Source organism: Neopelma chrysocephalum, unplaced genomic scaffold, assembly GCF_003984885.1.
Source record: "Neopelma chrysocephalum unplaced genomic scaffold, ASM398488v2 Primary Assembly neopelma1_100, whole genome shotgun sequence".
Taxonomy (NCBI): Eukaryota; Metazoa; Chordata; class Aves; order Passeriformes; family Pipridae; genus Neopelma; species Neopelma chrysocephalum.
The window spans coordinates 1,125,301-1,148,498 of NW_020897763.1; the positions used below are offsets into that span (position 1 = coordinate 1,125,301).

At 53.9% G+C, this 23,198-nt stretch overlaps 1 protein-coding gene and 1 long non-coding RNA gene across 2 annotated transcripts; one reads left to right on the plus strand and one right to left on the minus strand.

Moving 5' to 3' along the window:
* Window positions 1-541: 541 nt before the first annotated feature.
* Window positions 542-14,255, minus strand: CUNH6orf132 (chromosome unknown C6orf132 homolog). Its single transcript, XM_027695120.1, has 5 exons — window positions 14,060-14,255; window positions 10,052-10,167; window positions 4,508-4,583; window positions 1,321-4,201; window positions 542-955 (listed from the first exon to the last, which is right to left on the minus strand). Exons 1-5 carry the CDS (start codon window positions 14,208-14,210, stop codon window positions 850-852), a joined length of 3,330 nt encoding a protein of 1,109 aa, XP_027550921.1. The 5' UTR covers window positions 14,211-14,255; the 3' UTR covers window positions 542-849.
* Window positions 6,487-6,902, plus strand: LOC113973250. Its single transcript, XR_003536175.1, has 2 exons — window positions 6,487-6,638; window positions 6,782-6,902. It is a non-coding gene; the product is annotated as an uncharacterized LOC113973250 (long non-coding RNA).
* Window positions 14,256-23,198: the final 8,943 nt, after the last annotated feature.

Genomic DNA, 23,198 nt, shown 5'->3' on the forward strand with positions numbered 1-23,198 from the left:
CTCAGGGGAAGCACCACCAGCACAGCACCTTGGCAAGTCACTGGCACCCACCAGCTGAAAAGAAAAGAAGGATTGCTCCACATCCTAAGTCTCCAAAGGGCTTTAGAGCCATCCATCCAGGCCTCACAGCCTCCTTCCATGAGGAATAATTACCAACAGAGACATTTCCAGTGACCAAAAGGCACAGCAAAGCAAGGCCCCTGCTCCCAAAGCTGCTCCCTGGAAGAGGAGGGCAGGCCCTGACAGCCAGGAGCTGTTGTAAGGCATCAGCATAATTGATTTGCTCCAGGCTGTTGAAGGAGGTGGGGATGGAAGAGGTCAGGATCTGGACATCCTAAACTCTCTTTCTATCCCATTGGCCTCACACTCTTATTTTAATCCCCCTACCCTGAGCTATACACTGGCTTGCTTCCATAATGCACATCTCCCAGTTGGTTTCTCCCTACTCCCAAGCATGTTGGAGTTAAACCAACTCAAAAAAAACCAATCCCAAACCAACTTTTCCAGTGGTGATGCTCTTCAAAGAGAACTAAGGACACTCTTTGGCTTTCTCAGACGACCTATCAGGCTGCAATTCTGAAAACAATCCAAGGGGAAAATGGGGAAAAAGGCAAACCACGTTTGCTCAGGTAACAAGGCAGTAACTTACTCTCCATGACAGTCTTTTGAGACAAAAGTCCGAGTCCCAGGGTCATCCCCCACCTTCTCCAGCAGTAGTTTCAAGCAGCACGTTTGCTGGCTGGGTTGGGACTGTCCCTGGGGCCCATGGGAGAAGGAAAGGACCATGCCAGGCACCTTCTCCTCCCTTCCCAGCCGGGTGCAGGTGGCAGAGCAGCCCTGGGGACGAGCCTACCGGTGGCTGCTCTGGTAGGCGTAGGAGATGGGCTGGCGTGTCCCGGGCCTGACCGTGAAGGTGTTGGTGGGTCCGCCGTACTGGGGGCTGCCGTGGGCAGGTCTGCAGGGAAAACAGAGGGAAAGTCACTGAAAGCCAAAGAAACCCTTTGGTTTTAGTCAGGATTGCGATTATGTATTTTATTCTTGTTCTAGGGGAGCAGGGTGATTTTTGTGGCTTTGTGTCTCCACTCAGTGATGTGGGGAGGAGGGGGAGGTGGGCACCCACTGGGACCATCTGGGAGCAAGGTCACAGCTGGGACTAGAGAGGAGTCATGGACAGTCATGCGGTGGGGGGAGGAGATCCCAGCTGGCAGCGAGCGCACGACCCAAGGGGCAACGACTTCTCTGGAGCCTCAGTGCAGCTCTGGGGCCAAATCCAAGGGACACCCAGGACAGGGAAGGCTCAGCTGAGGGGGACACACGTACCTGCTGGCTGCCAGCACTCCGGCGGGCGAGAAATCCCCGTTCTGCCCCTTGTACTTGGCGTCGGCCCCGGCGCTCCCGTACACCGCGGCTTTCCCGGCAGCATCCACGGACGGCCGCCTGCCCTGCACCCCCGAGGGGCCGTTCCTGAGGGCAGGGCCCAGGCGGCGGGACCCCTCCCCACCCACGGCGCTGAACCCCCCGGGGCCGTAGGAGGAGAGGGTGCCCGTGGCCCGGGGGGCTGCGGCCGCCCGGGGGTAGGAGCTGTCAGGCTCAGACACGTACAGGCGCTTCTTGATCAGCGGGCGGGGGTTTGGGCCGCTGCTGGAGTAGCCGCTGGAGCTGCTGTAATCCGGGAACTGGGGCGTCAAGTCGCCGTTCCTCCGGCTCTTCTCTGAGGGCAGCGGGGCTGGCGCCTCGTGGTTGCCCCCGTAGCGGCCCCCGTAGCCAGGCCACCTGAAGTACCGCGGCTCCTCCGCGCCCCGGCTGCAGTCGGGGAAGCTGGGGCACTTGCGGTTCTCCTCCCGGCTCGGGAGGGGACCCTCGTCCGCCTCGTTGCTGAATTCGGGGGGCGGGGGGATAATCCCGTAGTCCAGCGCCGTCTCCCCGTTCTCCTCCTCCCTGGGCACGGCGTGGCGGGATGGGATGGGCTGGTTTGGCTGCCCGGAGTCCAGGAGGCCCCGGAGCAGGCTGGAGGCAGCGGCTCGTCGGTGCCCGGGCAGGCCGGGGGGTTGTGCCTCACCCACCGCCCGCACATCCCGGCCCTGGTCCGAGGAGCTGGAGAAGGAGGGAGGTTTGCTCCATCCAGGCCCTGCTGAACCTGCTGCAGACGGCCGGGGCACCACGGTGAAGGAGTAGGGCTTGGACTCGTGGCGGAAGAAGCTGGTGGAGGTGGTGTCCGACGAGGCACTGCTGAGTTTCAGGGGTGGCTTCGCCCGCAGCGCAGACCCCACGTCCCCGCCCTGGCGGCCCCGCTGGGCGCGCTGCCGGGCCGCCAGGAGCAGGGCCATGGGGGACCCCCGCTCCACCCGCTCCCCCGTCACCGGGTGGATCAGCACCTCCTCCTGCCCCGCTCCAGAGGCGCCCGGGGGGCTCCTGGCTGAGCTCCCAGGGTCGGGTGGTTCAGCTGAGCCTGGGGCACAGGGAGGCTCGGCTGAGCTGGCCCCAGCCCGGTGCACTTTGTACTGGAACACGGCCGTGCTGGGCTGTGGTGCCGAGCTCTCTGCGGGGGAGACGGGGGGCGAGGCGGAGGTGGGAGCAGGGGGCTCCTTTGCTGGTCCCTGAGGTGGGTCTGGGGGGCTCAGGCTGCTGTTGAGGGACCCAGGAGCAGGGGTCAAGTCCTCTGTGGCCTTGCCAGTGGTAGGAGTGGGATGGTCCTCGTGATCTGTCTCATCCTTCTCCACAGCAGCCACTGGTGCTGGAAGCGGGCTCGGGACCGGCTTTGGCAGCAGCGAGTCACCTGCTTCAGGGGGGCCCTTCCTCAGGTCGGGGGGGCTCTTCCTCACATGTGGGGTGCTGATGCCATTCTCAGTGCCCTGCTTCTGGCCCCCGAGCCCTGGGGCAGGTTTCCCCTCTTTCTTCAGGGACAGCACAGCCTCCAGCTCGTTCCTGATGGTCATCACGCTGCGGGTGTGCGTGGCAGGGTCGCTCTCCGGAGCGGTGACCATTGCGCTGGGAGAGCCCCCGTTGGTGCTGGGGGGGCTGCTGGGCACCTCTTTCTTCTCGCTGTCCCCTCCCTTAGGTAACCCCATGTCCTTCCCAGCAGGTTGGGGCTCACTGACAGCGGGCTCCCGGCTGCCAGCACGGCTGGTCCTGCTGTCGGTGGGCTGGGAAGCAGCCGGCTTCTCCACGGGCCTCTCCTCCCTGCGCGGGGAGCGCAGCAGGGCCGACAGCTCATGCCGCAGCTGGTTCAGGTTGTTGGCGTCCTTCCAGTCATCCTCACAGGTCGGGTAGTCCGGAGGGGGCAGATCCAGGTCGTTGGCAGTGAGAGGCTCAGGTTTTGGAGGGGAGTCTCTCCCGGCTGTTTTCAGCGGGGGAATCTTCTCCACCTCGGGCAGAGGGGACCGGCGGCCGGCGGGACTCGCCCCTTGGCTGAGCCCTGGGCCCGGCTTGGGGCTCAGGGGTGGGGGTGTCAGCACAGCTGGGGGTGTCAGCACAGCTGGCTTCGTGGCAGGTTTCCTTTGCTCAGCTTCTCCCCCTCCACGAGCCTTGGCCGCGGGTCTGATGGTGAAGCAGGGCGGGAGGGGGGGCCGGGAGTGCGGCTGCCTTGGGAAGGGCTCCTGCCGGACCGGCTGGTTCTCCTGCACGGGGATGGAGGAGGAGCGGGCCGGGGCTGGCGGGGGCACCTTGAAGGACCTGGGGAACGTGAGGTGGGGCTCGGGGCAGTGCTTGGGCTGCAGGCTCTCCTTGGGGCTGGGGGCAGCGGGCACCCCGGGCTCAGCAGGGCGGACAGGCCCCTCAGCATCCGCCTGCCTCGTGTTCAGCACCGTCTCGGATTTCCACTTGGAGATGCCGGAGGTGAAGGGCGCCGGGTCCGGGACGAGCAGCGAGGCACCCGGTGGGGCTGGGGGGATGAAGTCTGGAGGAGCTGGTGTGCCGGGGGAGGACAGGGCAGAGGCTGGAGGTGGCGGAGCTGCCATGGTAGGAGGGGGTGGCACCAGCTCGGGTGGCGGAGGCGGCGGTGGCGGCAGCACTTCGGGGGGTGGAGGGACCGGCGAGGCCGGAGGGGGTGGCACGGGCGCAGGTGCTGTTGGAGGGGGCGGTGGGGGTACTGATGGTGGTGGGGGGATGTCTTCATCCAGGTCATCCCCCTCCAGAGCCTGTGGGCGCAGGTCCCCCACGGAGCTGTACATCCGGTAGTTGCCATTGATCCGGGAGCCAGAGCCTGGAAAAAGGAGTGAGAGCACCACGGTGTGAGCACCTTCTCCACCAGCACTGCCATGGCCAGTGGTCCCCCCAGAGAGCCAGCCTCTTGCTCAGCTTGTTTAAAGTCACTATGCCTCACCCCTTGGAAATTAATTCATTTCCAATGGCTTCAAAAAATAATTAATAGTAGGCTCTATTTTGGCATGGAACTCTCAGGAGCAGACTGTCTGCTCCAGAGCTCCATCCACACACACTTCCTGCCCCGAGGGCACGGCCCTGCTGAGCACTTTGTGCTGGCCAGGACTCTGCAGAGAAGATCCCTTACCAAGAGTTGCTTTTTCCTCAAAGTCTTCTGGCACTGAGGGTGTTGGCACAGCCACCCCATGGGATTCTTGGGCATTCTGCAAGAGTTAAAAAAACAGAGCTGTTAGTTTTACGCCCAGGGTATCAGAGAGAAGGGCTGACAAGCAGCTGGTTATTTGTCCACGCAAACAGGGGCCTGACAGATCTTCCCAAGACACGGAGGTCCCTGTGGAAGCTGCTGTTGACAGGTGAGTCAAGTGATGAAGGCTGCACGAGCCGTGGCCACAGTTCCCTGTGGTCAGGTGCAGAGGGGCTGGAGAGGAGCATGGCTATTTACATCCCACCTCAGAGCTCCCCAGCCCACCAGCAGCAGCACTGGCCTCTCACCATCCCTGCACCAAGCACATTGAACAGCTCCCCTGGGTTCTGTGGGTCTTGCTCTCCAGCAAGCACTGCCAGCTCACACCACAGACACACACTCACCACGCTGGAGTCACAGACAGACCTCCAGCTTTTTGGGAGACCGGCACCAGCATATCTGAACACCCCGGGGAAAACTGCTACTTGTGTGGTTTGTGCTCCACTCTCAATTACTCCCTTCACATTCAGGCTGAAAACTCAGCAGTGCCTTTAGCTGGCACAGGACCGTGCAATTCAGCAGCCCACACATCCGTGGGGATGCCTCCAGTGAGGGCACTTTGGGTAATTACAGCCACCCAGCGTGAGAGACCCACGGCAGGCTGACTCACCCCGAGAGCTGATCAGGGCTCCACCTCACACACCTGCCAGGAGCAGAAAGCCTCTCCTTCCCCCAGTGACTCACTGCTGGGATTGCTCTGAAGGGCCTGCAGTGGCTCAGGAACGTCCACTAATGCTCCCATGTGCAAACACAAACTGGTGCTGGGTCAGGCACAGACACAAGTGAGGCAGTGGCTGGACTGTCACATACCAGCACTGTGAGACACCGAGTCCTGAGGACAATTTTGGGTGCTACAAAGATATAAAACTATTAGAGTGTCCAAAGCAGGGATATGAAAATGGTGCAGGGTCTGGAGGGGCCATGTGAGGAGCAGCTGAGGGCACTTGGTCTGTTCAGCTGAAGAAGAAGAGACTGAGGGGAGACTCATTGGAGGTTGCAGCTCCTCATGAGGGGCAGCTCCCATCTCTGCTCTCTGTGAACAGTGGCAGGACCCAAGGGAACAGCTGGATCTGTGTCAGGGCAGGGTCAGGTCGGATATCAGGGAAAGGTTCTTCTCCCAGAGGGTGGTTGGCACTGAACAGACTCCCCAGGGCAGTGGGCACAGCCCCAAGGCTGCCAGAGCTCCAGGAGTGTTTGGACAACGCTCTCAGGGACAGGGTGGGATTTTGGGGTGTCCTGTGCAGGGCCAGGAGCTGGACTCAGCGATCCCTGTGGGTCCCCTCCAGCTCAGGATATTCTCTGATTCCATGCAATGACACTCTGTCAGCAGCACAAACTCGCAGACACCACGGGCAGTGGTTGGGGACATCCTGTCCCATTCCCAGGCTCCAGGTCCACCCTGTTGCACTCCTGCTCCCCTCAGGCAGCTGTTTGCACTGTTAACAGCCCTTACAAAGGAAACATTATCCTGCCATCAGCCTGCCCCTCTCCCTGAGTGGTTTCCTGCATACAAAAGCCTGGATAATGATTGAGCCCCTGCCCTTTGCCTTTCACTGCCACTATCACCATTTTTACATCAGGCTGCTACGGGATTCCAAAGTCTCCTTGAGCAAAGGTCAAGTTGGGTTTATTCATCCAGCCCCTTCCAGGCTCAGACAGCACGTTAAGGTTTCACACAGCCCTGGCCTGGGGAGCTCAGGAGATGCCTGATGGGCAGAGCTGATTTAACAGCAGCAGCCTGGGCTCCTGCAGAAGAGCCCTGGAATGCTCCAGCTTTGGACAAAACAATAAGAAAATACACATATTTCTCTTGCTACATCCATCACCCTGCAGATGACCAAGGATCCTCTATAACCACACGGGAATGAGCCAGTTACTGGTGAGCCAGGAGTGAGTGAGTGGGAATTCACATTCCTGGGATTGCAGGATGGATCAGAGAATATTTTGCTGATGGAGAAGCCAAGGTCTGCTAAGGTATCAGGACAGATCTGTTAGTGGCAAAACACCAGGCTAGGTGGGCCTTGTATCTTTAATATCTAGCTATATATCTATCTTTATATATATAGAGAGAGATCTCCTTTTATATATACTTATATATTTATATATATCTTTTTATATATATATGTAAAATCTGAGACCTCTTTACTGGTCCTAAAGATACAGGACAAGGTAGAAGAAAGATCCTTAACTTCAACTGAAAGTCAGAGGGAAGGTCAAGGCCAACAGAGGTATTTCAAGAGCCAATAATGACACTGTCCAGAGTAATGAGATATCAAAAGAAAAAAACCCCAGCAGCTCCCATTTGCTATGGAAATCCACTGCTGCCAGAGCACACCGAGGATACCTGCTCATTTACAGGGCAACAAAGATGTCTGAGCACTGAATTCAAAGCAGAATATGCATCACCTGTTTGGAGAGGAGTGGAAGGGGACTGACAGTCGGAAGAGAGCTATGCAAAGCTGGAGGAAACAGTCTGCACTTCATAAATGAAGTGGTAATTTTGGACGTGTCATTTCGAACTGGGCAAGCCTGTTTCACACCAAAAACTTCTGTTGCAGTCGCTAACGCTCAGCATCCCTCTGAAAAAACCACCCATCCCCACGTCATGAGCTGGCTCCTGAAATGGAAAGCATCCCCAGCACGCTGCCAGTCTCCAGAGATGGCTGGGAAGATTGTTCCCTGCGTTTGCTTGTTCGGGGTGTGACCAGCCCTGCAAACCTCCAGCTGATTCAGAGCAGGCTCAGGGTGCTGTGCCAGGAACCTGCATTTCCAGTTCGTGGTACCCGGATCAGATTCGTGCACGCCGAGGATCCCGTGGGGGGGAAGCTTTCACTGGAACCACCAGGAATCACTTTTCATCCTTGGAACAAAGTCAGATGTCCCCAGTCATGAGAAATAAAATAAGTTTTTTTAATGCGTATCGTGAAGTTGTAAGGTGTCCAAGTTCCAAACTGGACTGGGTACCAGGGTCTTTTTTGGCCATGATAAGGGAAATATAAAGTTCCTAAAAATTAAAATCTTTCTGGGCCACTTGGCAAATTCTGAACATAGGGGTTTCTTTTTCTCTCTGGGCTAAGAACAAAGGAAATCCATCATTTTTCAAAGAGGATGCCTCACAGCCAATTGGAAGGAAGGAAAAGCCTCTTTTCAGAGAAAAAGAAATCTTTTTAGGCAAAAATGAATATATTAAACTTATCTGAAAAAGGGTAGGATTTTGTAAAACTATAAAATGCATGAGATTTAAACCCAAGGGGTCTTTCTCCCCGGAAACTTGGTGAGAGGAAGACCCAGTGCGCTGAATAAATTCTTCCTTGTTGATACAGTTTCTTTGTTCCATGAGTTTATGCCATCTTTCTAAATTTAAAAGAGAATTTTTTTCCCACACAGTGAAGGGAGCCTGCCTGTCCTCGTGGTCCCTGCTCTCTCAGGACTCTTCCCACCCATTAAATGAACAAGGTTTGAGGTTACCTGTTAAAAAGACCACCCCAAAATAACAACTGCTGAGCATCCTGGGGTCTCAGGGAGGTCGATGATTCCTCCAGAAATGAACTCCTTGTTTCTGAGCCAGGGAAGTTTGGTGGTTGGCTGGAGGAATTTATTCCCCCAGGATGCCAAAGCCCTGCCTGCACTTGCAGTGCTGGGGAAGCCAAGGGGCTCAGAGGGACGTGGTGGGACCCCCCTCCTCCTGCAATCCCTGGCTGGGACAGCCAAAGGTGATCCACAGGGAAGGAAAGTGCTCCACGTGGGAAGAGCTGCCAGGTGCAGAGGCACAGGGAGCTGCAGGGCAGGGTGTGTTCATCCTCCTGACTCACTGAGCTGCTCCTCAGAGGGGGGGTGGGAGGAAAGGGTTAAGGCAGGAGCTGCAGAACAGCCCAGTGCAGGTATGGACGTGGCAGCAGAAGCGTCTGTGCCAGATCAAATCATAATCAAACCTCGTCAAAGTAGTGCAAACACCACCCAGCACAGGCTGGTCCTTAAAAATATGGCTTGTTCCTGCTAATTTCTTCAGTAAAACCTGTCACTGTCAGAAGAGAAGCTCAGGTTTGTGAGGGACCCTCACAAGGGCAAAAGAGCCCCAGGGTTGGCTGTGCCCCTGTGGGCACTGCGGGTTGGGTGACAACCCTCAGGATTTATCCCAGAGGCATTCCAGTTGTTAATTCCTCTACCACACACACTTCCACTAGCAAAGCATTTGAAAGCTTTAAAAAAAATGCAAAAGGCCAGCTGCACCTTAAAACCCTGCTGATATAGTCACACCTCCAAACCTGTGCTGCTGGAGAGGAGTTTTTCAGGCACAGTCCTATGGTTACTTGTCCTGGATCCCAGATGAGGTTTTTCACCTGCTGGGAATCTTTTGCAAGGCATCACAGAGGGAACAACACCTTTGTAACCCCATAACTTCCCAATTATGCTTTCAAATAGATAAATAAACTCCCCTCCTGCTTTGTCCTTCAGATAACACCAGCACGACCCCATGAACACCTCATTGTATCACCAGACCAGCCCATTTTCTCCTGAAGGTGATGGCTGCTCTGAAGGACAGGGGTGCACAGGGAAAACCACCCCTTGCTCTTGGAGAGGATCTCCTCATCAAGACCAAAAGCTTTGAAGTGTTATACTGTCTCCACTGACAGGGTATCAATTCAGACTCAGCTCCTAACACCTCCAGAATCTCTCTGAGCAACCTGGTCTAGCGATTTTAGGTTCCTTCCAGCCCAAACCATTCCATGATTCTACGAATCCTGCTCCTCACTGTGCTCTTCAGGGAATAAGACCCCTGGAAAGGTGTGGTGCATGGGGGAGTAGAGCTTGCTCAGCACACACAGCAGTGGAACCTCAAAGCCAGCCACAAGCAAGTGTGGTATCTGGATTCAAAGCCACCCCCAGGCCCTCTGGTCTGGCTGTGTTGGCCCCTTGCTGCTCCAGTCCCTGCATCCAGCTGCTGCTGGAGCACTGGGAGCTCTTCAGGGAATGGGTTTGTTCATACAGAGATTGAAAAAAATCACCCCCTGCACACCTGCAGCATCATCTCCTTGTTCCTCTGCTGCAACAGGACACAGCTCTGCTATTGCTGTCTCCAGCAAGATGCCTGATTCCAGGAGAGATACTGCCAGCAGTGGTTGGATAAACTGCAGTGCAAGCCTGATTTATCATCTACATGCTCAGCAATTTTTTTTTTTAATTGAAAATGCAAGTCTGATGATGCTCACGCCTCTCCCCCGAGTACCTTCCCTGCGTCCAACACGAGCCCTGAACTCACATCACCTCTTAATCCCTCCTTCTCCAGTGTTATTACAGAGTGGTTTTGCTTTTCATTTATTCTCTCCCCTGGGGTAGAGGATGAGAGCAGCAGCCAGCCCAGCTGGTTCTGGGCCCCAGTTCCACCACGGTGTTGCAATGGATCCCAGCAGTGAGCCGGGTACTCACCAGGGGTAGGAAAGTCAGCAGCGGCCGGACCCTGGGACGAGGTTTAAGTGTTGCTGTGCCAGAGTCTGTCACTGTCCCAAAGCGATTGTCACCGTAATACACCTCGATCACATCACCTGAGGGGAAGAGAGGACTGTTAGCAGCCAGCCCTGGGATTGGGAAACAGGGAAAAAAAAGCTGGACAGCACCGGATTTTAAAAAGCGCTGTGGAGAATTTGCTGCATCAGCTCCCAGGAATGTGCAGAACCCACCAGATTCTGAGCAGAGTCTGGGTTTTTTTCAGGGGGGTGAGTTGAAGACAGAGGGATAAAGGTCCCAGGTGTGCAGGACAGGCCCTGACAACCCTGTCACACACCTGCATGGCACAAAGAGCCCTCCCAGAGCTCCGGATGACGGAATTGAGTGAGCCCAGGTGCCAAAATCGATTCTGAAGGGCTGATTCCAACTAGCAGATAACTTAAATCTACCCCGGGGGGGGTTAAAAGTTAGCACAAGCACTCAACTCACTCCCCTCCCAGATTACATTTAGGGCAGGAAAATGCTTCAGGAGCAACTGGATCATCCCTTTGCAGTGCTGGGAGGATCCAACCCCCAGGAGAGCAGGGCAGGTGTGCACAGAGGTGACACAAACCAGCTCAGAAGCAGGATGCAACCCTAGCTGATCCGTCAGCAGCTGGAATTGAGGAGGGAGGCAGAGTAGAAGGAGGCAGGAGAGCTGAACAGAAAGAGGGAGAGCTCCTGTCCTTCCTCACTCTGCTCTGTGTAGAGTGTTACAAGCAGGAGAAGCCATCGGCTGCTCCTGGTTCCCAGCCCTGTGCTTTCACCTTGAACCACACCTTTCTGGGCCTGGTTTATTTCTGACAGTGAATAAAGCTCATAAAATTAATTTAATTACGTCCTTTGTGTCTGATTAACAGCATGAATTAACAGGCAGAAATACTGAAGCATGTAAACCCCACCTTGGCTGGAAGGAGATACACAAATAACTCGTAGCCAAGGAGACAGACATTAAAGAAAATATGAGGGTTTGTGAAAGGAGGGGGAAAGGAACAAAATGGCTGTGATTGGAGAGAAAACTCTGCAGGAAGGTTCCCTCCCAGCAGAGTCTGATAGTGAAGAAGGAAGAAGGGAGGTGTAGGAGAAGGAAAAAACAACCAACCTCCCCCTCCACCCCAAAAGGCAGACACCAACAAGTAAACAGCTTTCTTTTTTTTGCCCACCTCAAAAGTCTGGGAGCAGAGTCCTCAAAGCTGCTCCCCCTGCTGAAGTGTGAGGCACAGAAACAGTTTCTGTCAAGTGACTGGGGTCCCCACCCCACCCCAGGCTGCCATGGCACACAGCTGAGCTGGTCACCAAGGCTCTGCCCTCCTGGGACGGGCAGACATCAGGAGGAAGCTCCCAAGGGAACACCTTTACACCAAGTCTAGTGGAAAACAAGAGGAGGGCAAACGCTTCTGTGGGCATCCCATGGAAAGGAAAGCACTTGCATGAACACCTGGAATGAAGAACCTGACCACACCAGGGGCTGGGCATGAGCAAGCACAGCCTCTGCTGAACTTACAGGTTTGGAGGCAGATGAATTCCACACAGCCTTGGAACATGCCACTGAGTCCAGCAAGCACGTAAGCTTTTCCTTTCTCCCACCCACTACACCACAGGTTGGGCTGGGATACACCCAGGAGTGGCCATTGTGCTACCACTGTCCTCACAGGCAGTCACAACTTCCTCTCCCTTATCCCCAACTTCTCCCACTACAAGGGATTCTTTACAACAGCTTTCAAACTACTAATCAGCCTGCACTTCAGTCAGTGTGGTTCTCCCAAGGGTTTAACACTTCCTTGCCTGGGAGGGGCCCGAGCACACGGGAGGAGCTGCTGGAGCCCCAAGCAGGGCAGAGAACCCAGCAATGAACCTGGAAGTGTCCAAGACCAGGTTGGACAGAGCTTGGAGCAACCTGGGATAGTGGAAGGTGTCCCTGCCCATGGCAAGAGGGTGGAACAAGATGATCTTTAAGGTCCCTTCAACCCAAACCACTCTGTGATGATTAATTTTATGGGTGACCCCACATTCAGTGAGTAAGTAGCAAGAATTAAGGCCAATGCACTACAAGAGTTTGGACTCAGACAGCTTTGTGGAGCAGTGATAGAACAGTTCTGAGACTTGAAACGATGGGAGTTTTATATTAAACAAGTCACTGGGTAAACTCAGTGAGAAACTGGATTAAAGATCACAAGGACTTTGATCCTAGATTACTAAGCATCTCTAACCTGAATGCTTTTAATTAAAGTAAAATGAAGTGCTTGTAGTTGTGTTTTCTTTGCTAGATAAACAGGACTTGCCTGCTGAGAGCCTGTCACCAGTAAGACCTGTGCTCTGCCAGCCTCGTTTCCTGGAAGGAGGGATCAGGAAAGGCAGCCTGGGAGGCTGTTGGAAGCGGCTGCCCTCAAATGACTGGCCCTGCTCCGGCCACTTTTTGACATTCAGCCTGTCCTGGAGACATTTGTGTCCGCTCAGCCACGGGAAATTCAATAAACAATTTGCAAAGCATGTAATGGAACCTCTTCCTCCTCGGGGGTTGCATCACCTGGAGTAGGTGCAGCAGGTTTGGCACCAGGTTTGGCACCGGGGTATCTGCAGCTCCCAGCGAGGAGGAGGAGGACGAGGAGGCGGCATCAGTCACTATATTCAGGAATCTCTGAGTCAGGGACATGCAAACCTACACCCATTCCACATTGCTCAACTTGTGTTTACTTTGTATGAGAAACTAAGGTGGGGATTAGCAGGAGCAGTGGACTCCTCTTGGCAGCAGCAGCAGCGGTGGTGGCGTGAAGCTATGCAGGAAATATTCCAGAAACAGGGCCAGGGATGGGGCTTCCCCGGGTAGGACTGTGGAGCTGTGGATACTCAGGTGCAATAAAACCTGCCCCTTGGACTGAGCTGTGAGCTCACCATTCCTCACACCACTCCAAACGGGGTCACCCAGCCTTGGGGTGCCACACCACCCTCCACAAACTAAACTAAGGACAGAAGCACCAAGAGGATGCTCGGGATTGATTCAATAGCTCCTCTTTAGGCTCAGATTTCAGCACTCCCGGCTTTTTCAGCACTCCCGGCTTTTCCTTTGCAATCCGACCCACACCTGAACGGAATGCTTTTGTACTGCAGAACTGCAGCCACGGAAATCAGGCTTGTAATAAGCAGACACAGCAACTTTCTTTCTTTTTTTTTTTTTTTTTTTTAATCCAAACCACATCAGAGAGAAGCCTGAATCCTCCTCAGATTTACGACAGTTAGAAATCAGCAATTTTCCTTCTGCGTTGCAGAGCTGCACGAAACTCCCTGTCACATTTTCATTTTATCTTGGTTTCAGCAGCTTGGCCTTTGGGGTGTAACCACCTTGCAGTTGCTTTCACAGACAATACTTCACCCTGCACAGCTCAGCAGGCAGCGCTTCCACTTTTTTTTAATCTTGGAAGACTTTGTTGGGCTCTTACAGCCACCAAACTCCATCCACAAACTGCTATCTTCTATCTACCTGGCTCCATTACTATTAATTTGGCTCCCTCCTCCATGAGCCTCCAGGGCACCGTATTGCAATTAAAACCACAAAGAAACACAAATAAATCCCGAGGAATATGCAACCCTCAGCTCCCCCCAGCGCTGCGAGAAAACAGGTTTATGAGTAAATAACTAAAAGCTGGGGAGGCGCGGATCAAACATGGCGTGGGAAAGAGCGACGGGGAAGCAAACAAATAGATTCACAACGACTTTGCAGCCTGTTTTAGTCGGGTTTAACCTCCCGGAGAGCGGCGAGCCCGCCGAGGCGGACCCTCCTGGTTTGCGCATCCCGGGCCCGCCGAGCGCGTCGCGGAGCTTCCCAAGGGGCGGTGGATGAGCCGCCGCCGCTCCCTGTCCCCATCCCACCCTTTTCCCACCCTTTTCCCGGTCCGCACCACCCGTGGCCGCGCACCCCCGAGCCCCGGGGCGGGCGGGTTTGGGGACACTGACCGGTACCACCCGCGCTGTCCGAGGTCACCTCCTGCGTGAAGATCCAGGGCGGGTTGGTGGCGAACAGGGACGTGGCGGTGGGGCTGGAGTGGCGCTTCCCAAAGAGGCGGCTGAAGGTGCCCTGCACCGAGTGGTGATGGTGCTTCTTCATCCTGGCGGAGCCGGGCGCTCCCAGCCGGGCATCCCCACGCCGAGCCGGGACGGGAGCGGGGCCACAGCGGCAGCGGGAGGGGCGGAGATGGTCCCACCCACGGACCCGCCCTCGCCAGGTGCCCCTGGAGTGTTTTCCAATCACTCACGCGCCGAGCGGTTGGGTTTGAGAGTTGTGGAATAACCTGAGTTGGAAGGGGACGCACAAGGATCATCCAAGTCCAGCTCCTGTGTCTGCACGGGACGGCCCCAAAATCCCACCGTGTGCCCGAGAGCCGTATTCCTGGGGACACATCCTGTGGGAAACCAGACATTTAATACCGTAGGAAAAGGACCTTGGCTGTAGTAAATGCTCATTACCCATGTGTTGGCATCAGGCAGCAGGGAAAGGAATAACAGAACCATAAAATATCCTGAGCTGGAAGGGGGACACAAGGATCATCCAGTCCAGCTCCTGGCCCTGCTCAGGACACCCCAAAATCCCACCCTGTCCCTGAGAGCGTTGTCCAAACACTCCTGGAGCTCTGGCAGCCTTGGTGCTGTGCCCACTGCCCTGGGGAGCCTGTTCAGTGCCCAACCAGCCTCTGGGGGAAGAACCTTTTCCTGAGATCCAACCTAACCCTGCCCTGACACAGCTCCAGTTGTTCCCTCAGTCCTAACTCTGGAGGGGTTTGACCTTCCTCTCACTCTCTCCTGTTTCTCTGCCTATTCACCTGCAGCTGAGACCTGTCCCATGGGCTGGGATCTCCCCCCAGGCCTTTCCACACCCCCCAAGTGCAGTGCACTGGACCTGGAGATCTGCAGGTGTCAGAAATAAATGGAATTATCATCAGAGTCAGGGAAAGCTGCCAGGTAATCCTTTCCCTCTGCCCTGGGTATGACAGTGAGCAAATTAATGCTGAGTTTTTAGGGAGCTGAGTGTTTAGGAAGCATTCCAGAGCCCCTCTGCTCATCCCTCCTGGATTCTGTGGGACCGTGCAGCCCCAGGAACACCCCGAGTGACCCGAGTGCTCCTTGGGGTTGGGTGGTTTTGATGCAAAAGCTTCAAGGCAATGGGACTTGACCCCCAAATCATTTCTTGTTTCAGGTACAAAAGCAAATTTCTAGCATTGCTCAAGATTTTTGGAGTCAGGCAAGCAAAAATCAAGAGTTAATGAGTAACATTGGCTATTAACAAATGCAGGGGATTCTGGAGAACTTTAAACCCAAAATAGCTGTGGAAACATTAACTTTGAAATACAGCTCCCAGCTTCAGGCTCAGGTCATCTTGTATCTATTTCTATTTCCACCACATTTTAGAGTCAAAATGATATAGATTTCTTTTTTTTGGTGATAAATATAATTTATTTAATCACTTTAGAATTACACTTTTCTTGTGAAAAGCATCTTTTTTTTTTTTGCTTTAAAGTACAAATTAGGGCAACATATTAAATCCCCCATGAACAGCGAAAAATCAGCACTGTCGTGATATTCTAAAAGGAAAATCCTGGCACAAAAGGAAAATCCTGGCACAAAAGGAAAATCATGGCACAAGTTGCCAGGCAGCACTTAAATAAAGTGAATTAACGTGAATGGCAAATGGAGAAGGAAAAGGAGAGTTTAAATGTTAGAATTCAACACTGTGGTTGTGGTATAGGGGCTGTAATAATTTAGGGGATTTTCCAGGGGATTTTAACCTGGGCTGCAGATGTGCAGCTCCATCGAGGGGGTCACACAGATCTTCCTGGCTGGGAGGGGTCAGCCTGCTCCAGGCTCCCACTGCTGCTCCCAAAATCCACTGGAGGAGCAGCAGATGACGCCGAAGGGGTGGCTTTGTGCCGAGCAAGAGCCCTGCAATTAGTGGGACTGGCACCCTTTGTGACAGTTATCTTAACTGCTCTCCGTGTGAGACAGGGCAGGGAAACACTCCTCAAACACCTGCCCCAGCTCCCTGCCCTGGGACACACCACAGGGACCTGTTTTAGCCAGGATGGCAGGAAAAGGGATAGTCCTGCCTGCAGGGAAGAGGGGTGATAGGATGGAAACTGGGAAACAGCAGAGCTGGAACCAGCTCCTTGAGGGAACCGATCCTGCTGAGCTCCAGATAGAGTCACAGAATCAATTAGGTTGGAAAAGACCTCTGAGGTCGTTGAATCCAACCTCTGGCATTTTCAGAAAATTCACTGGCACGTCCCAAAAGCAGAAATCAGGTGAAATGAAGGACCCACTCACTGCTGGAAAGACAAAGGACGTGATAGCTCTGCAAGGTAGGCAAGGCATGAGTGCTCACTGATATCCACAGTCCTCAACTGAACAAATCAAACAGGAAATACAGAGACACAGTCATGGAAAAGGGGAAGGAGAAGAGGAACTGTTTTAAGAAGCGAAGCCAATAAAATTCCGTGGAATGAAAAAGCCTCGGCTCGTGCACAAAGGTGTCCCACAAAATCCCATTAGAGCAAAGAGACTTCAAAGTGTCTGCAGGGCTGCAGAGGTGCTCTGTGGGAGCAGGAAGGTGTGATTCAGCTCCCTGACACTGCTCCGAGGTGTTCCTGAGCCCCAGGGGTGGGGGGATGCCAGAGCCCTGCCCGTGCCACCCCACCAACGATGCCTGTGCCTCACCCTGGGTGGTGAGCGTAGGAAAAAATCACCCTCACAACATGAAGGGATGTGTGTTTTGAGGTGAATTTATTATCCCAGGTAACACCAGCTGCTCAACAATTCTGCCAGGGTTCGTGCGCACACTCCCATTTATTTGTTCCAGATGAAAGGTGTTTGTTCTTTGCCTTCCACCTCCCAGAAGAGCACAGACCTCCCCTCAGAAGTCCAGAAAAGAGCCCGGGACCAGCACCAGGGCGTGCTGGGTGTGCTGCTGGGCACGGGGACTTCTGTGAAGTGCAGGCTCCAGAGACATGGGAAAGTTGCCCAGTTTGGTTGTGTTTTTAAGGAAGGACAACTGCCACTCAGTGACTGAGGCCACACAGCTGAAGGGACTGGTGGGCTGGGCTGGGCACGAAGCTCGGGAAAGCACTTGGAAGATGTCCAGCAGATTTTATAGCAGAGAAATGGCCATGTGAGCACTGCTCTGATGTAACACGTCGTGGTGTGAGGCTGCCTTTGATCCTAACACGGGTAAACACCCCAGAACAATCTGCTTCTGCATCAAGGGTGAGGAGCTGCAGATGTGGATCGTTCCCTGCCGCACTCGCAGGTGGGCGAAGGGATTGTGCAGCGAGTGCGGCTCCAGAGGGACCTGGAGGAGGGAGAGAGGGAGGGAGAGCAGGAGGGATGGGAAGAGAAACTCCCATGTGTAGCTGCAGAGCAGCACCTGTGGAAAGAGAACCGACTTCTGTCAATGGGGGCAGGGGGTCCCTGCTGCCAGGGCCCCGTTTCAGTGAGGGTGGCAGGGCCAGCAGGGCACCCTGGGTGGTTTCCACTGGGTGTAAATCCTAATCCCCATGGTTGAGCCCCTCCTCTGCACCCTCTACCTGAGCATCCCTGTGACATCCACCATCGTGGTGACACCCCCGTGGGCACAGTGGTCCCCGTGGTCACAATGGCCCCTGTGGTCACAATGGCCCTGACAGCCCTGACAACCAGCACTGCCCACCCTGCCAGTGCTGCCTCCTGCCTCCACCCCCAGACAGCCCCACGTTCCGGGGTCCCCACCGGGGAGAGAACCTCACAGGTGGGTGCTCCAGGCTCAGAGCTGGGCAGGAGAGACACCCTCTCACCATCCTGAGGGCAGGGGTCTGGGAGGTCCTTGCCCTGAGGGCGACCAGGGTGAAAAGGTCCCGCTCATGTCAGTGTGGTGCCTCATCCCTTCCCCGCTGCGCAAATCCCGCTGCTGCCGTCAGACGGCTTTGCCCCCGTGGGGCTGAGAGCTCAGAGCAAACCGCACGTCACAGTCCTGGGATGGCTCCTGGGGTGGCTCCTGGGATGGCTCCAGGGGGACAGGAGAGGAACTGCAGGAGACAGGCAGCTCTGGCACCCAGGCAGGGCTCCGGCAGCCGCCCAGGGAATGTTTCGCCTGCCCAGCTGAGCCCTCCGAGCTTCCTTGGTTGCTGAACCAACCCTCTCCCTGTGAGCCCTCCTGTGGGATTTTCTTTGATAGACAACAGACAGTTTGGGAGGGATTAAATGTATGAGTGGGTGCAACAGGATTACGTGGGACTCTTCATTCAGGCACGGAGCACTGGCAGTGCCGTAAATAGCACTGTGGGCATTAAGATGGTGCTTCCCCTCCAAGGCAGTGATCACGTAAGCAGGTCCATTCACATGGGCAGGGAGGATGTTTCTGCAAAGCTTCAGGTGCCCCAGAGGATAAGCAGGAACCTCCAGGGCAGATGAGCCCCACCACAAGAGCAAAGCCCAAAGCTCAGCACTCCCAGGCTTGGTATCTGCCCGTCACTGGAAATGACTGTCAGGTCTCCATTGCCCAGCCAGGCTTGCCCATCTTGAAGGCATCTACATGACTTAGCAATTGGGTTGTCAGGGAAGCTACAGCCTCCCCTCCACACCCCAAATACACGAGATTAATGATATTAGTGCTCCCCACTGGGTGGGTGCAGCAGCAGCAGCACGGTCGTGTGTGTACTTGTCCCTTCCAAAGAGAGAATGTCCACGAGCTATCAGCGTGCATGTGTGTGAATATAATCATTGCTGAACAAATCTAAGTGTGTTCAGAGCAGGGGTACACAGACCACACTGAAATGACTGCAGTGGTACAAAATCTGCTCTTCAGGAGTTAAAATCCCATTATTTTATCCCCTGGGGAAAAAAATGGACTGAGGTTTCCTTGTGACAGCAACTGCTGAAATAACCTGTGTCCTGAGCTCCAGCCTTGCAGGTGCTGGAGAAATGAATGATCCTGGAGAAAGGAATGACAAGAAGAGGTGGTGAACCTGTAGGGGTCTGGTGATTCCCCTCTAGGACTTGAAGGAGATTCCTAAACAATCTGCAGAGCTGTGGGCATTCCCCTGCTAATAGGTTTAGGAGCCGGGGAACAGAAATAGAGCACCAAGTACGTCATGGAAACTGGGAAACCTCTTTACAAGGTTAAAAATAAGCAAGAAAGCAGAGTGTTTATTTAGAACAGCCAGGAGTAAAGTGGCTAATTGCTGAGGGAAGAGCCAGTTTCCATTCGCACAGAGGTGTCGTCAATGAAAGCAAGACAACTGAGTCATGCTTAGGTAACAGCAGAAATATCTTGGCAGTCAAGCACAGCCTTGGAGCAGCCGTGGGTCACAACTCAGCCCCATGTGTGTCTTGGGGCACACCCACACCCCCTCCTCTGCAAAGGGTTCTTGCAAATGCTTGGGTAAAACAGGCTGTTTGTGCTGTCTTTGTCCCCTGTGCTGTGCCTTCATGTTTCAGGGGGGAAAACCCACGTAAAGGTTCAGCAAGAGCCCTTCACCCAGCAGGGCGAGGCACAGGGTGGTGGGAGGTCCCTGCAGAGACCCCCGGAGCTGCTGAGCTGATGCTCAGGCTCTAAAGGGCAGTGTCAGGTTCTGCCATCACTGCTGTGTCCTGTTACCTGGTGGGTCAGGTTGTGTTGAACCATTTTCCTGCCTCGTTTGTCGTGGCTGGGGTTTGGTGAAGGTTTTCCAAGGAGTGTGTGCTGCTGTCGTTTACAGCTGTTGTAGCTGAGACTCTGATCTGGGACTGGGGCTCCGCTGGAAAACAGTGTCCCCTAAAAGTGATGAAGGGGTGAGCCAGGTCAGATTGACAGCAGGAACATCAGAAACTGTGAAGCACCTTATATTGGCCCTGCACAGTTACAAATAACCAGCTGAAATGCGAGTCAAGACAATCAAGTCCTTCCTGTCTCATCATGTGCATCCCCTCAGCATTTATTTCCAGTAATTTGCTTCTGTATTTCCAGAACATCACAGAATTTTAAATCCCTTTCTCTTTATGCAGCACCACTTCAGTTTTTTAGCTAAAGAAATGTAAATACTTGATTTCTCATCATTTACACTATAAACAAGCCCTCCTTGTTTGTTTAACTTGCTGGTTTTGGCCACCACTACACAACTCTTGCACCAGGGCCTTAAGCACTGATGAGGATGGCAAAGCATGGGGGCAATATTGCAATGCCTTTGTCTGGCTCTTTTGCTCCACAGGGAGGATGTTTCTGCAAAGCTTCAGGCGCCCCAGAGGATAAGCAGGAATCTCCAGGGCTCAGCCACAGGTGGCTGAAACACCAGAAGCCCCCGGCAAAGACCACACGAGACCCAAGGGAATGGAGAAGACCAAAGGAAAGCAGGAGCTCTCCAGCACACAGCCCAGCCCAAAAAACAAGCCCTCTGCAGCACACCAGCACCAGGACCAGCCTTTGGCTGATCGCTTCGTCCCGGTTGTTGTCCACACTGGGGGACGTCCCCTCAGCTCCTTCAACTTTGTCTTCTACCGACGGACACTCTCCAACTCATACTGCCCCTTCTACACCGTGCAGAGGCCCTACTGTGGGTACCAGTTCCGAGAGGACACCACCCATGGCAAGATACAAACGGACCTGGAACCTGCTGACGTTCGCAAATGGAGACCCTTCCGTAGCAAAAAGCTCTAGCTGGGACCAGGGAAGGCCAAGCACTAAAGCCCAAGCAATACAGCCCAAGCAATACAGCCCAAGCACTAAAGCCCAAACAATAAAGCCCAAGCAATAAAGCCCAAACAGTGCAACCAGCAACTGGTGTGACTTCAGTTTTCCATTGGTGTGTGAGTTATGACAAGCAGCGAACACGTGAGCCAAGGGGTGGGTGCTGAGGCTGTGTCACTGCTCCCCAGAGAAATATGCAGTGTGGATTTTGCTCTAAAAACCCGGTCCAACTTGTCCTGTCATTTATTGGCAGCTGCTCGTGCAGAGGCACTGGGTGTCAGCAGCACAGGGCACTGAGTGAGTGGCCACCCAGCCAAGCTCATCTGCACCAACTCGGCCCCAGCACAGGCTGCAAAACCTGGGAAGGTTTCATAGAATCACAGAATGGTTTGGGTTGGAAGGGACCTTAAAGCTCATCTAGTTCCACCCCCTGCCATGGGCAGGGACACCTTCCACTAGCCCAGGTTGCTCCAAGCCCTGTCCAACCTGGTCTTGAACACTTCCAGGAATGGGGCAGCCACAGCTTCTCTGGGCAACCTTTGCCAGGGCCTCACCACCCTCACAGGGAAGAGTTTCTTTCTAATATCTGACATGAATTTCCCCTCTTTCAGTTTGAACTCAGGACAGTCCTTGTCCTGTCACTCCAGTTCCTGATGAACAGTCCCTCTCCAGCTTCCTTGTAGCCCCTTCAGATACTGGAAGGCTGCTCTGCCTCCACACAACCTTCTCTTCCCAGCTCTCTCAGCCTGAAGCCAGCTTCTCATTTCACCAGCTCCTCTAAATTCTGCTCCTTCTTTAAAAGGACGTTTTCTTTCACTTGGCTTTCCTAGGCTCAGGCAAAGTGGTGTTCTCAGTGACTGGAAAAGCATGTCCTGTTTAACACATTCCAGAAGGCAGCAAAAGCAGTTCAGCTTTTGCACTGCCCGCTCTAGAGAAGCGGACACACCATTGTCAAGTGCTTCTTGAAACACTTGGTGAGCCTGAATCCACTTTTAATACACAACATTCCTGCTGTTGATGAACACCTCAGTCCTGCAGCCCCTCTCTGTGCTCCGGGGCTATTCCAGCCGTGGTGTTGGGTCAGAGCCCAGGTTCCTCTTGCATGATGGGGACCTGGCTGTGAGTGCAGAATTAGCACATCCAATTATCTTCCTCAGCCTAATTCCCTTTTCATAACTGTTTTACTCTTGTGTAATGTTACCTGTTTTAGCAGAGTTATTCCTACTTTGCTTCCGCGCGTACGCAATGCTGAGCTCTGAACCACGCAAGAGTTGGGCTCTTTTAGTCATCAGATAAGTCTTTAAACTTGCTAGATATAAAAATGTGTGTTATGGGATGAACTCCCCGTGGGCAGAGACCCAGCAGTCACATCCTAGTGGAGGATTTGGCTCGTGCTGTGTTCTGAGGATGTATTTTATCCCCCCGTCCTTCTCCTCTGGGTTGTTTTAACTCATATTTACACGGAGAATTTTTCGTGGTAGTTCATCACTAATGAAAACTGGAGCTGCATTTAACTCCACTGTTTTCAGCCAAGTTCTGGTAATGCACCAACCAGGACACACTCCCGGGGTAAGCAGAGTGTGGGACAATTCTGAGGAGAAAACACCCAACTCTCAGGACCAGGGAGACTGAACACTGGGACCCTGCAGCTGGGGGGGGAGAGGCACCTTCACCTTCCTAGTGCTGGCAATGAAAGCACTTAAAGCTTTACCATTTAAAGCAATTATGTTTCTATATTTGTCAGCACACCAAATTTACCCTCAGAAGCATCTCTTCTAGGAGCTCACGTGGTACTTCCCCCTCCCTGAATTTCAGGCTCTAGAGCCCTGTCTGGAATCCTCTGGCAGATCAAGCTGAAGGGAAACCAAAAAGGCAGTAACAGCACAGAGAATTCTGAGTGGTTTTCTCTCTTTCTTCTTACTCTGATTTTGGTGTAAAACTTATTTTTCATGTGACGTTCCCCCCCCCCCCCGGAATGATAAATGAAGTGGATTAAGAGATTAGATCATCAAGGAGAAAATTCCACCTCCTAATCTCCTGCTGGGCCTGTAATCTGCAAGACTTCCCCATTTTACCTCTTTTCTATTTTAACCCTGAACTCTTAATGCCTGGCAGGAGCCCGTCACCCCCCTGAGCCTCATTGGCTGGGCAGGGATTTGCTGGGTACTTAAATGTCACCCTCTTGCCCAAAGAGGGTTTTGTGCTTTTGAGTTTTCCCGGGAGGACGTCGTGTCTTCTGCATCCACCACCAACACAGAATTGGCACAGCCCTCGCACCAGGCAGCTGGTTCTCCCTGATACTGTGACCCCTGCAGTGCTGGGAGCATCTGGACTTCGAAGGCAAGAAGCAGAACTTTGAGAATTTTTTTTTCTCAGGCTTCACAAAACCTCCTTTTTTTTGGTGCGGAG

What these genes read in the sequence shown, in the direction of transcription:
- CUNH6orf132 (XM_027695120.1), bottom strand. Translation starts at nt 14,210, where the DNA reads ATGAAGAAGCACCATCACCACTCGGTGCAGGGCACCTTCAGCCGCCTC. An exon ending in GGACAGCGCGGGTGGTACCG is followed by an intron (nt 10,168 to 14,059) that starts GTCAGTGTCCCC and finishes TCTTCCCCTCAG; the next exon opens with GTGATGTGATCGAGGTGTAT. An exon ending in TGAGGAAAAAGCAACTCTTG is followed by an intron (nt 4,202 to 4,507) that starts GTAAGGGATCTT and finishes TCCTTTTTCCAG; the next exon opens with GCTCTGGCTCCCGGATCAAT.